Source organism: Pan paniscus, chromosome 3 (assembly GCF_029289425.2).
Source record: "Pan paniscus chromosome 3, NHGRI_mPanPan1-v2.0_pri, whole genome shotgun sequence".
In the NCBI taxonomy this organism is placed as follows: Eukaryota; Metazoa; Chordata; class Mammalia; order Primates; family Hominidae; genus Pan; species Pan paniscus.
Window position 1 is genome coordinate 174414694 of NC_073252.2, and position 20793 is coordinate 174435486.

Consider the following 20793-nt stretch of genomic DNA (forward strand, 5'->3'; position numbering starts at 1 on the left):
CAAAATAAGCTTCATATAAGCGAAGGAGAAATAAAATACTTTACAGACAAGCAAATGCTGAGAGATTTTGTCACCACCAGGCCTGCCCTAAAAGAGCTCCTGAAGGAAGCGCTAAATATGGAAAGGAACAACCGGTACCAGCCGCTGCAAAATCATGCCAAAATGTAAAGACCATCGAGACTAGGAAGAAACTGCATCAACTAATGAGCAAAATAACCAGCTAACATCATAATGACAGGATCAAATTCACACATAACAATATTAACTTTAAATGTAAATGGACTAAATGCTCCAATTAAAAGACACAGACTGGCAAATTGGATAAAGAGTCAAGACCCATCAGTGTGCTGTATTCAGGAAACCCATCTCACGTGCAGAGACACACATAGGCTCAAAATAAAAGGATGGAGGAAGATCTACCAAGCAAATGGAAAACAAAAAAAGGCAGGGGTTGTAATCCTAGTCTCTGATAAAACAGACTTTAAACCAACAAAGATCAAAAGAGACAAAAAAGGCCATTACATAATGGTAAAGGGATCAATTCAACAAGAAGAGCTAACTATTCTAAATATATATGCACCCAATACAGGAGCACCAAGATTCATAAAGCAAGTCCTGAGTGACCTACAAAGAGACTCAGACTCCCACACATTAATAATGGGAGACTTTAACACCCACTGTCAATGTTAGACAGATCAACGAGACAGAAAGTCAACAAGGATACCCAGGAATTGAACTCAGTTCTGCACCAAGCAGACCTAATAGACATCTACAGAACTCTCCACCCCAAATCAACGGAATACACATTTTTTTCAGCACCACACCACACCTATTCCAAAATTGACCACATACTTGGAAGTAAAGCGCTCCTCAGCAAATGTAAAAGAACAGAAATTATAACAAACTGTCTCTCAGACCACAGTGCAATCAAACTAGAACTCAGGATTAAGAGTCTCACTCAAAACTGCTCAACTACATGGAAACTGAACAACCTGCTCCTGAATGACTACTGGGTACATAATGAAATGAAGGCAGAAATAAAGATGTTCTTTGAAACCAACGAGAACAAAGACACAACATACCAGAATCTCTGGGACGCATTCAAAGCAGTGTGTAGAGGGAAATTTATAGCACTAAATGCCCACAAGAGAAAGCAGGAAAGATCCAAAATTGACACCCTAACATCACAATTAAAAGAACTAGAAAAGCAAGAGCAAACACATTCAAAAGCTAGCAGAAGGCAAGAAATAACTAAAATCAGAGCAGAACTGAAGGAAATAGAAACACAAAAAACCCTTCAAAAAATTAATGAATCCAGGAGCTGGTTTTTTGAAAGGATCAACAAAATTGATAGACTGCTAGCAAGACTAATAAAGAAAAAAAGAGAGAAGAATCAAATAGACACAATAAAAAATGATAAAGGGGATATCACCACCGATCCCACAGAAATACAAACTACCATCAGAGAATACTACAAACACCTCTATGCAAATAAACTAGAAAATCTAGAAGAAATGAATAAATTCCTCGACACATACACTCTCCCAAGACTAAACCAGGAAGAAGTTGAATCTCTAAATAGACCGATAACAGGATCTGAAATTGTGGCAATAATCAATAGCTTACCAACCAAAAAGAGTCCAGGACCAGATGGATTCACAGCCGAATTCTACCAGAGGTACAAGGAGGAACTGGTACCATTCCTTCTGAAACTATTCCAATCAATAGAAAAAGAGGGAATCCTCCCTAACTCATTTTATGAGGCCAGCATCATTCTGATATGAAAGCCAGGCAGAGACACAACAAAAAAAGAGAATTTTAGACCAATATCCTTGATGGACATTGATGCAAAAATCCTCAATAAAATACTGGCAAAACGAATCCAGCAGCACATCAAAAAGCTTATCCACCATGATCAAGTGGGCTTCATCCCTGGGATGCAAGGCTGGTTCAATATACGCAAACCAATAAATGTAATCCAGCATATAAACAGAGCCAAAGACAAAAACCACATGATTATCTCAATAGATGCAGAAAAAGCCTTTGACAAAATTCAACAACCCTTCATGCTAAAAACTCTCAATAAATTAGGTATTGATGGGACATATTTCAAAATAATAAGAGCTATCTATGACAAACCCACAGCCAATATCATACTGAATGGGCAAAAACCAGAAGCATTCCCTTTGAAAACTGGCACAAGACAGGGATGCCCTCTCTCACCACTCCTACTCAACATAGTGTTGGAAGTTCTGGCCAGGGCAATTAGGCAGGAGAAGGAAATAAAGGGTATTCAATTAGGAAAAGAGGAAGTCAAATTGTCCCTGTTTGCAGATGACATGATTGTATATCTAGAAAACCCCATTGTCTCAGCCCAAAATCTCCTTAAGCTGATAAGCAACTTCAGCAAAGTCTCCGGATACAAAATCAATGTACAAAAATCACAAGCACTCTTATACACCAACAACAGACAAACAGAGAGCCAAATCATGAGTGAACTCCTATTCACAATTGCTTCAAAGAGAATAAAATACCTAGGAATCCAACTTACAAGGGATGTGAAGGACCTCTTCAAGGAGAACTACAAACCACTGCTCAAGGAAATAAAAGAGGATACAAACAAATGGAAGAACATTCCATGCTTATGGGTAGGAAGAATCAATATCGTGAAAATGGCCATACTGCCCAAGGTAATTTACAGATTCAATGCCATCCCCATCAAGCTACCAATGACTTTCTTCACAGAATTGGAAAAAACTACTTTAAAGTTCATATGGAACCAAAAAAGAGCCCGCATCGCCAAGTCAATCCTAAGCCAAAAGAACAAAGCTGGAGGCATCACACTACCTGACTTCAAACTATACTACAAGGCTACAGTAAGCAAAACAGCATGGTACTGGTTCAAAACAGAGATATAGATCAATGGAACACAACAGAGCCCTCAGAAATAACGCCACATATCTACAACAATCTGATCTTTGACAAACCTGAGAAAAACAAGCAATGGGGAAAGGATTCCCTATTTAATAAATGGTGCTGGGAAAACTGGCTAGCCATATGTAGAAAGCTGAAACTGGATCCCTTCCTTACACCTTATACAAAAATCAATTCAAGATGGATTAAAGACTTAAACGTTAGACCTAAAACCATAAAAACCCTAGAAGAAAACCTAGGCATTACCATTCAGGACATAGGCATGGGCAAGGACTTCATGTCTAAAACACCAAAAGCAATGGCAACAAAAGACAAAATTGACAAATGGCATCTAATTAAACTAAAGAGCTTCTGCACAGCAAAAGAAACTACCATCAGAGTGAACAGGCAGCCTACAAAATGGGAGAAAATTTTCGCAACCTACTCATCTGACAAAGGGCTAATATCCAGAATCTACAATGAACTCAAACAAATTTACAAGAAAAAAACAAACAACCCCATCAAAAAGTGGGCAAAGGACATGAACAGACACTTCTCAAAAGAAGACATTTATGCAGCCAAAAAACACATGAAAAAATGCTCACCATCACTGGTCATCAGAGAAATGCAAATCAAAACTACAATGAGATACCATCTCACACCAGTTAGAATGGCAATCATTCAAAAGTCAGGAACCAACAGGTGCTGGAGAGGATGTGGAGAAATAGGAACACTTTTACACTGTTGGTGGGACTGTAAACTAGTTCAACCATTGTGGAAGTCAGTGTGGCAATTCCTCAGGGATCTAGAACTGGAAATACCATTTGACCCAGCCATCCCATTACTGGGTATATACCCAAAGAACTATAAATCATGCTGCTATAAAGACACATGCACACGTATGTTTATTGCGGCATTATTCACGATAGCAAAGACTTGGAACCAACCCAAATGTCCAACAATGATAGACTGGATTAAGAAAATGTGGCACATATACACCATGGAATACTATGCAGCCATAAAAAATGATGAGTTCATGTCCTTTGTAGGGACATGGATGAAATTGGAAGTCAACATTCTCAGTAAACTATCACAAGAACAAAAAACCAAACACCGCATATTCTCACTCATAGGTGGGAATTGAACAATGAGATCACATGAACACAGGAAGGGGAACATCACACTCTGGGGACTGTTGTGGGGTGGAGGGAGGGGGGAGGGATAGCATTGGGAGATATACCTAATGGTAGATGACAAGTTAGTGGGTGCAGTGCACCAGCATGGCACATGTATACATATGTAACTAACCTGCACAATGTGCACATGTACCCTAAAACTTAAAGTATAATAATAAAAATAAAAATAATAATAATAATAATAATTACTAGCTCTTATACTTTCAACATCACAGCAGGCTATTTTGTGCATGCTATTTTTGTGATTCTCTCATATTCTACACTCTTTGCCATGGAGGTTTTCCTACACTTGGAGATTTCTTGACTCCTCAAATCCACATTTAAGGAACTAAAACATGCTATCACCTTTTGTTTGGTCTTAGTCAGAACTGGGCTGAAATGTTATTCTTTTTCAAAGAGCTATAATCTGCTATAATCTCTTATATATATGTATATACATATACATATATATAATATTCATGCATTTTCCCAGCTTTATTGAAGAATATTTGATAAATATTGTACATATATAAGGTATACAAAGTGATGTTTTGGTATATGTATACACTGTGAAATGATTACCAAAATCAAGCTAATTAACATATCCACACCTCAAAGAGTTACTGTGTGGGGGGGGGAGTTGGGGGGTGCGGTGAGAATACTATTGAGTAGAGTAACTATGCTGTACTATACGTTAGGTCTCCAGAGCATATTCACCTTGTAACTGCAAGTTGTCACCCTCTAACATTTCCCCATGTCTCCCACCCCCAAGACCGTGGTGACCACTCTTCTATTCTGTATCTATGAATTCTACTTTTCTAGATTCCATATATAAGGGAGATCAGTAATATGCATCTTTCTGTGTCTGGCTTATTTCACTCAGCACAATTTCCTCCAGGTTATTTCATGTTGTTGGAAATGACAGAATCTTTGTAATATATTTCTAATTGAAAAAATTTAACTGCACCTTGATTTATGTTAAACTACTTATTGATTTACTTCCCCAGATCTCTCTTAAAATACTTCACAGATCATTCAAAATGAATGATAACATTAATATCAATTCAACTGTAGCACATGATGATTTTCTTGAAAAGCAAATTATTTCTATAGATACGAACTGTGTTATTAATCAAGTACTCTCATTGGAAGCTCTTTTAATAAGGTTTTTCACAACAACACAACAAATAAAAATTTGGCTTACCATGTGGCACCTATGGTTCCATAGCTGTGTCCCTCAAATAGCCTTCCTATCTCTAGTCTTGTTCAATGGGAAGTGTGAGCCACCAGCATTAGTGAAACCCATGTTTCAAGGCAGGTACCACAAGCTCTCATGCATTCCTTCAGAGCATCATCATGTCACTCAGCGGGTTATCCAACAGGATGTTCTGTACCCCATTAAATAAACAAATAAGGGAAACCTGACTCCATTAATAATCTTGATAAATACCAAAATAGGGTTTTGGTATTCCACATGCCAACTGCTGATGTTATCTGAAGTTCAAACTTGTAATTGTATTATGAAGAACATAGATACAGACCCTTCTTGCCCAAGCTTTCTGTCTGAATAGCAGCTGGAAGAGCAACTATATTCTTTCATTGTCAGAGCTACAGAGCCCTGGGTAAAAATGCTTCAACAATTTTGTCCCAAATATCTTTGAACTGTCATGTTCATCTTGAGTTTGTTACGCCTGACGCTTGTATACACTTGACTATGTACACAGAGACTGATTTGCTTATACTTTGGAAACAGCAGTTAATAGTGAATGGAAGGTGGTTAAGTAAAAGTGGCCTTTATATTCAACGTTATTAAGTAACTTCTTCAGTACTACAGGTAGAAATCAGAAATACATATATTTTAGGTTTTATATATATTGTTTAAAAGGCACATGCTTAGTAGTATGTATCAAAAACACATAGACTTATCTTCTGTTGTACTGATTTTTATTGATTCTGCATGAACTTGTGTTAGTGTCTGTTTGTGTTACTGTTTGCTCGTGTTCCATTAGTCTACTGACAGGCAGAACAGTGAACAGAGTTGGGGTTTGTTCAGATATTAAAGGAAAAGATGGTGAGTAGGATGAATCAATGAAAACTCCATAGTTGTAACAATTTTGCCAGTCTTAATGTTTGAAAGGCTAATACAATCATTGCATTAATTTAAAACATGGGTTTAGGCTGGGCACGGTGGCTTATGCCTGTAATCCCAGCATTTTGGGAGGTCGAGATGGGCAGATCACCTGAGGTCAGGAGTTTGAGACAAGCCTGGCCAATATGGCGAAACCCCATCTCTACTAAAAATATACAAATTAGCCAGGTGTGGTGGCACGTGCTTGTAATCCCAGTTACTCAGGAGGCTGAGGCAGGAGAATCGCTGGAACCCGGGAGGCAGAGGATGCAGTGAGCTGAGATCACGCCACTGCACTCTAGCCTGGGCAACAGCATGAGACTCTTGAAAAAAAAAAAAAAGGGTGTCTATATGTTTAATTTTTTCCTTTTTGTCTGAGTATAAACTAAGCAGCAATCTGCCACATAAAAAACTCACCTAGTCTGAGACTGACTTGGATATAAAACATGTCACATTGTGTGGTCACCAACTGGCTAAGTACAGGACTGGTTGGAAAGCCACCAGAAGTGGGGATGGGGACACAGGGAGAGTAGGATAAGTATGGAAGCTTGTGATTTTCTGCTCTACTATTTTTTATATTTTCTTGGATATACAAGCTTGAGAGAAGTATTGGCAGGTTGAAACAATGGAAAATCCATGGTTACTGGATTTATCAGCTTGTCACGTAATTCAAGGATAAGTAACCAGGAATTAAGAAAAAAGGACCTTCAACAACAGCCGCTGGTCTCATTACCTTGTCACAGCCATACGTCATTAACAGAAAAACAAAAACAAAACAATGATGACAATAAAAACATGTTATGAGGGTATAAGAGTTGATATGACATCAAAGTGGCTGGTTGATGCCAGGAATACAGGGGAGGAGAAATGAACAGGCGGAACACGGAGACTTTTAGGGCAGTAAAAGTATCCTGCATGATACTGTAATGATTGACACGTCATTTATACATTTGTCAAAATCCACAGAACTTGCATCCAAAAAAGAGGGAACCCTAATGTAAGCTATGGATTTTAGTTAACGATAACATGTCAGTATTGGCTCCTCAACTGTTACAAATGTACCATGCTAACGCAAGATGTTAAAAATAGAGGAAACTCGTGAAAGAGGATGTTATATGAAAACTCTCTATACTTCCTGCTTTTTCTGTAACCTAAAATGGTTAAAAAATGTCTATTAAATTTTAGAAAACAACTGGTAAATCTGGTCTAATATGTTATTAACAAAAATTGTCCATGTGTTTGGTTGAATGTAACTTTAAACTTTAGGACAATCTTTGATCTAGTAGCCCCCAATTCTAGGCAAATCACTGCCATAATTTCAGTGCAGAGATGCAGTGATGCAATCTCCTCAGCTGTATATATTTTGCTGTTATTTCTCACAATCTATCAGCAAGCCATAGGAATGCTGTGCTTTCAATTATCGTATTTTAGAAGGTAGAAACAAGACTGTCCAAAGGCAGGCAAACTATATATAAAAGTTACCTTCCCTTTACAAAAACAGTAACGCTCACAGCCTGGAATCTCTTGCCTGAGTTCCATTGGTAAATCCATTCACATCAACAGGTGATCCTTTGAAGTGTGAGACAATGTTTAGATAATGAGCTTTATAGGAAAGGGGATGAACAGACATATGACTTACGATTTCAAAAATAACTGTACATGGACATAAAGATTTTGAACTGGCAAAGAGGATAATTTCAGGGGAGACTAAAGATGCACGTTTTAAAATGCTGAAAAACAGTAGTTTCTGATGATCTAGTACAAGACTGTGGTCCAATTAACTGGAAGCTAAGCTATCTCTCTATTTCTGCTCTGATGTAGTTTATTGAATTTATGTTATTAGGCTATTTTGCTTCATTGTCTTTTGGTAAAGCAATAATGTATAACCTTCAAATTAAAAAGGAAAGAGTGAAGCATTATGGCTAAAAGTACAACTTATGGATATTTAAGCATCTAGGCATTTGGACTGAGGATCTGTTAAAGATTAATAGACCAAAAACACGGAGAACTCAAGTTCCAAATCAAAGGTTTCCTTGGCTATAAATCTACTCTATTCCTTGGAAATAAGACACGTTCTCATAAGAATAAAATCTTCTTAAATAAACCCTAGTAAGTGTAACTTCTTGCAAGCAAATAAGTTTTACTGAGTAAACAATGTCAACATTTTAATAAAAGAAATAAAAGGCAGCAAATAAATAAATATGCAAATTAGCCTTCAGGCTAGATTTATCCATTTTTTTCTCATCTTTTTTCATCCCTTTTCTCTTTTTCACCACGACGCGACTGTCTTCCAAATTGAAATAATACCTATCTTCTATATTTATTATCCATTAAAAATAATTCAAGATTTTTTGGCTATGCTGAACATTGTCTTGTCAATCATTCCTCTACCCAGAAACAACCTCTGCTCCCCTAATACCTCTACAGAAGAGGTGAAATTCCCTAGGCTGGTGCTCAAAGCTTTAGAATCATAGTATTGTGTTTTCATTTAATATCCAATTGCTTTCACAGCTTAAGACTGAAATCAACCTGGTTTATTAACTGTGCACAGAACGTGTTATTTTATTACATCTTTAGGGACATTGTCCATGCTAACCAAATAACTAATAAATTTAGCACTATTAACTTCAAGGTCCTTGTCTATTTGACATCACTCTCTCCTCTTTGATTGTACTGTCTTGCTAATCTGTAGTGTATATTGACTTCCCTATAGTACATTGTCACAGAATAAAAAAAAAACATAAAAACTTGTGTTTATTTAATGGAATGCTATATAGTTATTAAATGAATACACCAGGTATACAGATAGCAATATGACTATATCTGTAAAACATAATGTCAAGAGAAAAAAAGTAATGCCAACATTTTAACTTAAAATACAAAACACTCAAAGCTGCACTGTATAATATCTTCTGGTATGTTAATAAATCCAGATGCCATAAAAATACAGAAGAGTGAGAATAATACAATTTTTGAGTGGTGGTTACTTCTGGGAATGAAAAGTGAAGAATGATGACTGGGGATTTGGGTTGTATCTTTAGTAAATACGACAAAATAGTTGTTACATTTCAAATTGGGGTAGAAGGGCACTTTTTTGTTTTGTTTTTGTTTTGTCCTTGATGTTTGATATTTTTTAATTTATAGAAGTTAAAAATAAAGAAAATGTGTTATATATACACAACGGAGTACTATTTAGCCATAAAAAGAATGCAATCCTGTCATTTGCATCAACATGGAGGGAACTGGAGGCTATTATGTTAAGTGAAATAAGCTGGGCACAGAAAGACACATATCTCATGTTCTCACTCATTTATGAGAGCCAAAAAGTGAATCTCACGGAGGTAGAGAGTAGAATGATGGTTACTAGAGTCTGGGAAGTGTGGGTCAGTTGTGGGGGGAATGAAGAGAGGTTGGTAATGCATTCCAAAGTACAGTTATATAGAAGAAACAAGTTCTAGTATTCCACAGCACAGTAGGGTAACAATAGTTAATAATATTTTATTATATATTTCAAAATAGCTAGAAGATTTAAAATGTTTACAACACAAAGAAATGATAAATGTTTGAAGTGATGGATATCCAAAATATCCTGAGCTGACCATTACGCATTATATGTATGTATCAAAATATCACATATACCCCATAAATTATGTACAATTATGTATCAACTAAAAAACAATAAAAATGCAGTCATAGCCACACCTCAAAAGAAATGGATTATATCCAAACAAATTTAGTTTGAATCTCTGCTTTGCTACTTTTCTAGTTGTGTGACATTGGGGAAATTTACTTACCCTTTCTGATTCAGTTTCTCATGTGTAAATGTGAATTTCTTTCACTGTCTTGCTTTCTCTCCCCCTTTCTCAAAACACATTCTCCCTCTCTGTGCCCAGAGTATGGTAAGTTATTAGTAAATAAACATCTCTATTTCATGCTGTTCAGCTAACAGAGTAAGTCCCAGTTATTCTTGAACCTTTCTAATATTTGGCACCTCTTACCACTTCCTCCTTCCTTGAACTCATGTCTCCACTGGCTTTTGTGGTCTCTCTCTCTGTTGTTATTCTGATTGTTCTGATTGCTTCTTCTCAGTCTCCCGTACAGATTACTGTTTCTCCAGATTATTGTGTCTGCTCTACAGATTACTGTTTCTTAAATATTGATTTCCCTACAGTTTCATCTGTGGCTCATCTTGTCTTCTTACTTGCTGTATTTCTTTTGGTTGAGGTCATCTCTTCCAATTACTCTACCACTCTGATGTCTTACAAATATTACAAGCACTCAAGCTAACATGTGTTAAAAACTCCGTTCTCCTTTTCAGGTAAGTTCCTCCTATGAACAGGTGCTCCTTGTCTTTTGAATGTCATCCATACAGTTTCATCCTCAACTTCTCCCACTTTACCATCCCCCATACGCGGTTCCCAAGTCATATGCTTTCTTGTATTTCAAATGTCTTTTCCACCTCTTTTCTTTCTATCCCCATATCCACTGCTGTGGCCACCATCTTTATTATTTTTCACTTAGATTATTTCAAAAGATTACTCCTGAAGTTTTCCACCTCCCGTTTTGCTTCCTCTAATCCACACACTCCCTTGCCACCAGGCTGTTGTTTCTATAATACAAAACTGCAGATACCACATCTCTGCATATATACTTTTAGTAGTTCTCAAGAGACTTTAAGAAAGAGGCCATCCTTGGCTGGGCATATGTGATTCTGTTGACCTCTCCAGACTCATGTATCCCCTCTCTACTGTAGCCATGTCTCCAAGATGCTTCCTCACCACACTGATTTCACTGATTTCAGTCATATGTTTACATGTCGGTTCAAGAATGGAATTTCTTCCGGAGTAACAATTCTACGTATCTTTCTATCTCTGTGGTCTAGCACCTTATTAGTATCTAGCAGAAACACAAATGCTATTTGTTGAATGAGTGAATGAAGTACAGCATAGTGTTTTAGACACTTACTATACTAGAAATATTATGTTTGTTTGTACTCTAGTACATGAGTTATTTTAGCTAAAGAATTATATTATTCATTTTAAAATACCCCACATTTCCTAATACAGTATTATGGAGATAGAAGACCTGACATAAATGTCTCATGAATGAATAAACAAACACTACTACCAAGGAGGAAAATCTAGGGGATCGCTGCTTAATCACAAATGGCTCCCTCCATGAAAAGAAAGTCTCTACTAAAGGGCCCATGGAAATACATGGAGTTAAATTTGAAGAAAATATGAGAGGAAATAATTGGAAAAAATAATCTGTGAGAACACCAATATGAAAATTGGTATCTAACTCTGTCTGCTAAAGAGAATTGCTACTTCCTCTGGCTTTTATGAAACTTTCTGATATTGAGACTTGAAAGTTTTTCTGTAAATACTAGAAATGCTAGAAGATATTGGGGGGAACACATGGGTTTCAGAAATAAAATGATTTTAATTTTTATATTTTCCTGGCAGTTTTTTTGGCTCTTTAGCATTATACACATTAACATTTCTAAGACTCAATTTCCAAATCTGTAGGATGTTAGTAAAAATAGTAGCGATCATTTATTGAATGCTTAATATGTTTTAGGCACTGTGCTAATATTTAACATGGATTGCTGGTTATAAAGATCACAACATCCTTGAGTTAGGAGTTATTATTGTTATATTATGCTATTCTACAATATCAGATTAACATGGTATGGTATGTCAAATATGGTATAATGCTATTGAACAGATTGATTTCAGTGAAGATTAGCTTATAAATATTCCGTATGATGTTATATGTAACATTCTTACTTATGTGCTCTTTTGTAGATTAAAAAAAATGTGTCACAAGAAAGTTTACAGAACCTACTCAAACTCAAAGAGAAATCAGAGACTAAATTCTCAAAACTGGAAGCTGCCTGCAGCATCCACACTCTTCAGCCCTGTACTATGTGATGTGTATTACGAATGGAGCCACCAGCAGTATTTGTATGAACATGAGACAATGTGTGGCAGATGCTTGCTGCTTTGTAATATTTAGTAAAATAAAACAATAATAATGTAACTATAATATGTGTTGTTCTTACTTGACTATAAGTGCTCTAAGTTCAGAGCCAGCCAAGCGCATCTTTGTTTTGTCTAATAGGATCTAGAAGCGTTCTTTATCTTAGTGACTCAACGTATAGTTTTTGGATGACTGTGTGAAATCTCCCTCCCTAATCAATTAAAGATTTGACTTAAAATGTTATTGTAAAGGTTTTAAAAAATCTACTATTTTGGCTGGGCATGGTGGCTCACGCCTGTAATCCCAGCACTTTGGGAGGCTGAGGCGGGTAGATCACAAGGTCAGGAGTTCAAGACCAGCCTGGCCAGAATGGTGAAACCCCATCTCTATTAAAAATACAAAAATTAACCAGGCATGGTGTTGGGCAACTGTAATCACAGCTACTCGGGAGGATGAGGCAGAGAATTGCTTGAACCCAGGAGGAGGAGGTTGCAGTGAGCTGAGATCACGTCATTGTACTCCAGCCTGGGTGATAGAGTGAGAATCTGTCTCACAAAAAAAAAAAAAAAAAAAAAAAAAGAGAAATCTACTATTTGAAACCTAAGCTACTTAAAAAATTATACTTAATAAAGGAATTCTTTTCTAGGCTTTTCAAAAATCAATTTTATTGGGGAATAATTTGCATACAATAACATGCTCCTATTTTGAATTTATCATCTTTTCGTAAGTTTATGTATCCACATTAACTACTGTCACAATCAAAATAAAGAATGTTTCTAACACCTCACAATGTCTCTCTTGCCCATTGTCAGTCAATCCTGATCCAAATCCTCAAACAAACAGTGAATTGCGTTCTCTCACTCTAGAGTACATTTGCGTCTTTTAAGGGCCTCATGTAAATCAAATCATAGAGCATGTACTCTTTTTAGCCAAGCTTATTTCACTCAATGTCTCTGAGATCCTTTTATGTTCTTGTGTGTATCGGTAGTTCATTCTTTTTACGTTGCTCAGCAATGTTCCACTGTATGCATATACTAAGATGTGTTAATCCACTCATCTTTCATGGGCATTTGAGTTGTTTCCAGTTATTGACTAATAAAGAACATTTGTACACAAGTTATTGTGTGGAAATATGTACATGTTAAATTCATAAGAAACTGTCAACTGTTTTGCAAAATGATTGAACAATTTTAATGCCCATTGGTGACATAGGAGTTTTGGTTGCACCACATTCTAACACTTGTTTTTGTCAGTGTTTTTAATTTTAGCCACCGTGGTGGTGATTGTTCCTCTTAAATCTTAACAAATGTTAGAATTTTATAACATAGTCACATGTCCATCATATATATATTATCACTAGTGTAGCTTTTATTGAATTGTGGGCCATAATTCATAAAGGGTTGAGACCAATATTTTCACAAAGAAAAACAGAATAGAAAAAATTATTTGGGTATATCACATGTAATAATAAGGCAAATATTCATAAAGGGAGTAAAATCATCTCTAAGGGGGTAAAAATTGGGTATGAGGCCTGGATGGGGCTAAAATCTTAATATCTCAATGATTTTTGGCTTTCCAAAACCCAAGAAAATAATATTCCTTAATACTTAAATTCTATTCAGTTTTATTGGCCATTACATGAACAGCACTGGCAACGGAACACACCCCAAGTGTTTGCAATATATGAGCTATGAAATTATGGTGACTAGATGGCTATGACTGGAGGATTTTCTCTTGATTGACTGAGTGATTTCAAACATATACTGAGGGGTACCTATGTGAGCCTATTGCCCTGTGGATATTGCTTATGCTTGGTCCTTGGTGTTTTCATGTGTGACTTGAGCTTTGAGAATTAAATAATAATAATTTATATTTTATTATTAATTCTACAAATGTTAGTCATACCATTACATGTCAAATGATGAAAAGAAAAAGTTGACAATATCTAAATTAATATTTATCATCTATATAAGTTAAAAGTTTTCTCATACTGAGCAAAGTTAATAGTTAAGCTCTCCAAATATTTTTAAAGAAGTTATTTTAAAAATTATTTTACTTTTGCTGGAAAAATAGTGATTTTGAATGTTTTTATAAATTATTATATTTGTATTATATATTCATATCAATTGTTACTTTGCATATGTAATTTGATATATTACAATTTATATAAGTAAACAGATTACCTTAAAAGTTTCCTGGCAAATACAATTATAAATTTATGTTAGCTGTTAAGAGATTAAAAATTTTTAATTTAAATGTTAACTTAAACATTTTGTTATTTAACACTACATTGAACAAAAAAGTAAACTTTACACTTCCTTTTTATGTATAAAGCACAGAGATACATATAGTATAAAGACAGAGTATATTTGTTATATTAAAATTTTATGGGGATAGTGATTAGGGAAAAAATGTTTATAAAAGGATCCTTGGGGTTGTGATAATGAGAAAGCTTGAGCAGCACTATAATTAAGGAAAATATTTTTAAATGGTAATTTGTTTTAGTTTTATGCTTATACATAATTAATTACATGTGAAGTTATCTAGCTAATTTAAAATTCTCTAATATCGACATATATATATATACACAGAGACACACTATGTGTGTGTATACCACACATCCTGGTTTGGAATATAAAATGTTTTTCTTACTGTAGATAGTGGTTTTAAAAATACTGAAAAACACATGGGTGAGGAAATGAATCAGACTTAGATATTAATGGTAATAATAAATTTGCCCTTTAATGACTACCTTCTGGATACCAGACACTCTGCTAAGCATTGCATAAGCATTCAGTACTTCATTCAATCCTCTTTACATCTTTACAGTTTATATATAAGTAAACTGAGTTTCAGAGACATAAAACACCTACCTGATCAAAGAGAATGAATTAGTGGCAAATCTGAATTCAGAATCAGGTATGGCTTACTCTAAGACTCAGGCTCTTTTTGCTGTAGCTTCCTGTCTCTTCTTGACCTCAAACAGTGTATAGGATAGTAGTTATATGAATAAGTAATGATGAAAACATGGCAAATGCTATAAAATACATCCAGGAAATGAGTCATTTTATTTAACAAGCATTTATGTACATTATTTAGCCAACAGCTTTGGAGTGTGATTTCCACCTTCATCTGTAAAATAAGGCAAATGCTGCTGCTGACCTTCTAGATGATTTTGTTAAGGGTTAAATCAGACAATGCAGGTAAAGGGGTTGAGAGCACAGGAATGGCTCAAGTATTTTTGAGTGTTGTTAGCTGAATGTTGCAGAGAATATAAACTTACTGGAAACACTCTCATAATCCAGTTCCCCATGCAACATTTGCAGACCCTGATAAAGCCATGTGAGGATGAAGTTAATCCAGTGAGTGCTATGGGTATTCAAGAAGCAAAGTTGGCCGTGGTATTCGGACAAGACAAATGCAGGAGAAAGACCTTTACCTGAACTCTGAGAAATGGAGAGGGCTTTGGAAAGGCAGAACACAAGCCAGGGCCAGAATAGAAACAAGATACAGAGCAGGAAATGAGCTTGGCGTTCTGGGAATCGGACTTGGTGAAACACAGACTGGGTGAATAATGGAAGACAAAACAAGAAAGGAAGGCTGACACCAGAATAGGGTGGTGAGAAATTTGTGCTCAGTTCTTCGAGCAATTGAAAGTCACTGTTTCTGGTGAGATGAATGAAACGATGCCTTTTAAAGCTTACTTCATAAAACAGTGACATTATACAACAGGAGAAAGACTTGATGCTTGAAAACTAGTATTAATATCACTGCATTAGATCAGAGACATGCATAATGAAGTGGATGATAATGGCAGTGATGGAAATGAAATATAAGTTTAGCTTGGAACACATATCTCCCCCTCCTCCAAAATAATCAGTTGTGTTTAGATGGGATAGAAGAAGAAGAAGAAGTAATGACAACTCTGTGATTTCAAGGCCTCAAAGAAAATGAGAAAACACTGCCATGAATAATGTAGAAATAAAGGATTTAACAAGTCTTTCTCTTTGTACTTACAGCTAATATAATTACAAGCAAAGCAATAGAAGATAGATTTAGATAAAATATTATAAGTCAAAAATATGGTTAGATCTTCAAATGTCATTTTGGAAACCATGAGTATGGAGATAATGGCTAAAGCTCTCAGAATGGAGGAGTCACTGAGGGCTTCTGCTCAGGGCTAAGGAAGGTGAACAGAACTCTCTAGCCTGCAGGGATGAAATTGCACATACGGCATCCTCTTGAGTTCAGATGGTAGTGGTCTCTTGCTTGTATTAGCATACACTTATTCACAAATGTCTGTAAGATCTTTGCTTTCTCACATAAAAGGGGACAGATCTCTGTCACTCAATTAGGCTATCCTCCAGGTTTTCCTAAACTGTCCCTGGACAAACAAGGGGTCCCCCTATCTGCCACGCTAAGCAGGGTAGTACAACGTGATTCAGTGGGGAAGACCATGGTTTGCATATTACATTTATTGTTCAGCCTTTTAAAAATGTGAGGTTTTCTTAAATTTTTTGTAATATATATGTTTTTTGATCAATTTATTTATACATTTGTTACAAATGCTAGAGTTATGTAAGTTTCATCCATATGCACCGGATATCCTAACGAACAAAGGGTTGCATCCCTACTTTGGGGCAGAAAACTCTCAGGTCTTAGGCAGTAATGCATATTAATTCATTATCAGCTATTCACAGGGTCAGAACATGATCATACAGGAGAACGTGATAAGTTCTCCTATATGATCACATGAGGTATATGCTGCCATTTGCCCCTCCAAAAAAATAGGATGGAAAGGAAACCTGAATAACAAATAATGGTTTGAATGTCAATTTGACATGATATTAACAGTAATTTTTTTCAAGTAATTAAGCACTATTTCACTATTCAAATATTGATGAAATAAGAAACATGGAGATACATATATATATACACACACACACATACATATTTTTATGTTTGAGATTGAAGAAAGCAACTGAATGCTAATAGATATAAAATTATTTATATTTACTTTTTGTTTTGGCCTAAAATCTTATCAAGGCTGAAATGTTTTGAACTTTAATATGATTTATGAGTTAGCATACCTGATTTCAGGAATGTTAAATCAATTAAGCTACCTTACTGATATTTTATGAACACTGGTGGAATGTGTTTTATTTCACAGACATACTTCTTTTATATTGTGAATTACTTTGCCTCTAAAATACACTTCCCACTGAATTTTAATTTTCAGTTTATTTTCATTGTATACTATACAAAATTGTGTCTTTGTTTTGTATTTGAAGCAGAGTATATTACAGTAAATTTCACAGAGGTTATTTGTTTAACTTATGTTTACTTGAAAATAATTTAATATTAGTAGAGGATGCAGAAAAAATAGATTTAATTCATACTCACTGTGGTAGTGTTGCTGGCAGGGAACGTCTAATAATGGAATGAACTTGTCTGTAAACATCCAGTTTAGACATGCATCGGCAGGAAGTGTGATTGGCAAAACTGATTGTTACTGGTTTGGGGCCTTGAGAGAGAGGCACTGTAATTTCAAATAACTACAAAGAAGGGACAAAAAGAAGAAAAAATTATATAGATGCTGTAAAGCACTTTTATGGTAAATATTGGAGTCCGAAAAAGAGTGAGATTAGCTCTATATAAGTAGCTGCCTAGTGTACGCAGGACACTATGTTTTTATGATTACAAAGTAAAAACTGTCTTGCTCCTAACCAGTATCTTTTATCAGAGTAATAAATACTCCATAGGTTTATCTTATGTCACTAGTTATGAAGCATATTAGAATTAGGATAACCAACTAATTGGTTATCCTATTAGACATGACAGACCAATGTGTTCAAGAAAAAAGAACTGTTTCAAAGTTATAGATTATTTGAAATGAACATTTAAAATATTCCAGGGATTTAAAAAGTGTCACACACAGAAACATCTTTGTGATTTAGGAGCAAAGCTGTTGGCCACACAACCCAGAAATCCTTGGTTATGACCTACTTTAAATAAACTGAATACATAGACGTAAGTTACATAGATGTAAAGTTAATTTTTATTAAATTTCTACCTCAATGTAGTTTTATATGTCTTAGATCTCTTATAAATTGATTATGTTTAAAACAAAAAAAAACCACATTTATAATTTAATAGATAAAGCCATGTTTCTGCTATCTTGGTAAAGGAATTATGAAAATAATGAGCTTAAAGTAAAGTAGGGCATTTTACACAATTCTGAATTACAGTCAAAATTTAGTTTAACTGGTCTCCTTCTGAACGCCTTATCTATGGATCAAGAACTTCTCGTGTTCTCTTCCTTCTCCAAAAACAATGTTTTAAATTAAATAAACAAATACATCATTGATTAAGTAAAACTAAGTAGATTTAAATTTCTAGTGTTCTTACACTCTAAATCATTACCAGTAAAAATGGTAAAAGTGAAATCTTGCCCACTAACTGCTTGATAAGATCAACTTGCAGTCATTTAACTATAATTGACCCATGTATTACTTGGTGTCTTCATGACAATCTGAGCAGTGATAAAAAAGATGACAAACTTCAAAGCCTTGTGACTTGGCCTTTGCTGAACTTTCAAGCCATCAGCTGAAGACCATGGAAAATATTTATGGGATAGGATTAGCTGCCAATTTTGTCCATGCCAACAAGGAGACTTTTTAAATGAATTCTGAATAATGAAATACAGAAATATCTAAATTATAAAATGCATATTGTCTTCATTCAAGATGTATTCCTTATATATTCATTTAAAATGTAGATACTTTCTTTAGAAAACAATATGCTTTAGAAGAAATAGGTACAGGGTTACACCCAGACAGGTGGCTTTTATTAGCTCTCCCATTTATAAGTAGCATAAATTTGGAAAATTCATTTGACTTCTCCAAGCTGTATTTTTCTTTGATAATCAGTAAACTAAGGATAACACTTGACTCATTATTCTCAGATTATAAAGATTACATAAACTAAATGAATCTGATATGTATATTATTTGCTATACAGATCTAAGTTATTACTATTTGTGTAAATTCTCAAGATTCTAGGTATTCTCCACAATACTGTCTGTTCTGCGTAGATAACTTCACTATGTGACCTCAACATATGCCACTATTATGATTTTGACCAGTTTCTTATCTAAAAAGATATCCGTTTATACAGGTTGGACAAAATCTTTGATTAGGTGAAATATTGCAATGGCAGTAATCCTTTGCACTATATATACCTATTTTAAGAGAGAATTCTGCAGTGTCTTCATAAGCTACAATTTTTCTATCTTTTAAGACATCTATGGAATCTATATTAAGAACTAGCACCATAGAAGACATACAAAGTGGTTTTAAAAAGCAATTTTTAATAAATTTATAAAATTACTTATTTTTTATATTTGTATAATTTATAATTTGATTATTTAAGCTCTGCAATAATGTTGATGGTAGGAAGGTGTACCTAAGAATTTAGGTCTAGTAGGCAGTCACATATGTGTGTCTAGAGTTTAGGAGAGCCATTGAGAAGTCATGAACATTTAAGCTGTAATTGGAGTCTTGGACATTGATGAGATTACTTGATGAGCACTCTAAATGAAAAGAGAAAATGTCTAAGAATAGAAACCTGGGGCACAGGAACATCTATGAGGTGGGAAGAGGCAAAGGAACTAGTGAATATGTCTGGGAAGAAGCATAACAATGATGGAGCATCAGGAGGGGAGACTGTCAAGCCAACGGGTGCCAGAGAAAGAGGGGAGAGCTTCAAACAGGTGTGTGTGGTCACAGGGCCACATGTCTTTGGGAAATCAAATGTAACAAGAATTGACAGGAGATAACCAGCACCCGATGTGGTTCCAAGGGCTGTGGCAGGGCAGGGGCTGTAGGAAGGAAGCAGCAGTGGAGATGGGGGACAAGAAGAGGTGCTCCATGTGACTAGTGGAAAAGGGCTCAAGTGGCTCAGACCAGCAGAAACAATTTTGCTTACACGCACAGTGTTTGTAATCTGATATGGTTTGGATCTGTGTCTCCTCCAAATCTCATGTTGAAATGTGATTCCCAATGTTAGAGGTGGGAGCTGGCGGGAGATGAATGGGTCATGGGACCAGATCCCTCATGAATGGCTTAGCACCATCCCTTTGGTAAGAAGTGAGATTTTGCTGTTAGTTCATGCTAGAGCTGGTTGTTTAAAGGAGTCTGAGACCTCTCCCTTCCCTCTCTTGCTCACACTCTGGCCATGTGACACACCAGCGCCCCCTTCCACCAAGATGGCAAGCTTCCTGAGGCATCACCAGAAGGTGAGCAAATGCCAGCATCATGCTTCCTGTACAGCCTGCAGAACCATAAGCCAATTAAGCCTATTTTCTTTATAAACTACCCAGTCTCAGGTATTCCTTTATAGCAATGCAAAAACAAAGTAATAAGTAAGCACAGCAGGATTTGGCATTGTCTCCAGTGAAACCAGGCAGGACAGAGCCTGATAGTGAAGGTAAGGCACTATTTGAGATAACTAACAGCTATTGTAGAAGAGTTTATGTTTTCCCACCCCAAACCCTTGGCAGCATCATTCCTGCTCCCACTGATGGCTGCCCTTCCA

General features: G+C 35.7%; 1 protein-coding gene and 1 long non-coding RNA gene across 2 annotated transcripts in view; one reads left to right on the forward strand and one right to left on the reverse strand.

Moving 5' to 3' along the window:
• The window catches only part of LOC130541475 (uncharacterized), a 52090-nt gene extending 39811 nt beyond the window's left edge, over positions 1–12279 (forward strand). The window contains exon 3 of the long non-coding RNA XR_008955533.2: positions 12024–12279. This is a non-coding gene — a long non-coding RNA (uncharacterized LOC130541475). The remainder of the gene's footprint in view (positions 1–12023) is intronic.
• The window catches only part of VEGFC (vascular endothelial growth factor C), a 146782-nt gene that overhangs the window by 10005 nt on the left and 115984 nt on the right, over positions 1–20793 (reverse strand). Inside the window, exon 4 of the mRNA XM_003823438.5 lies at positions 17602–17753. Within this exon, the coding sequence (XP_003823486.4) occupies positions 17602–17753 (152 nt within the window). The remainder of the gene's footprint in view (positions 1–17601; positions 17754–20793) is intronic.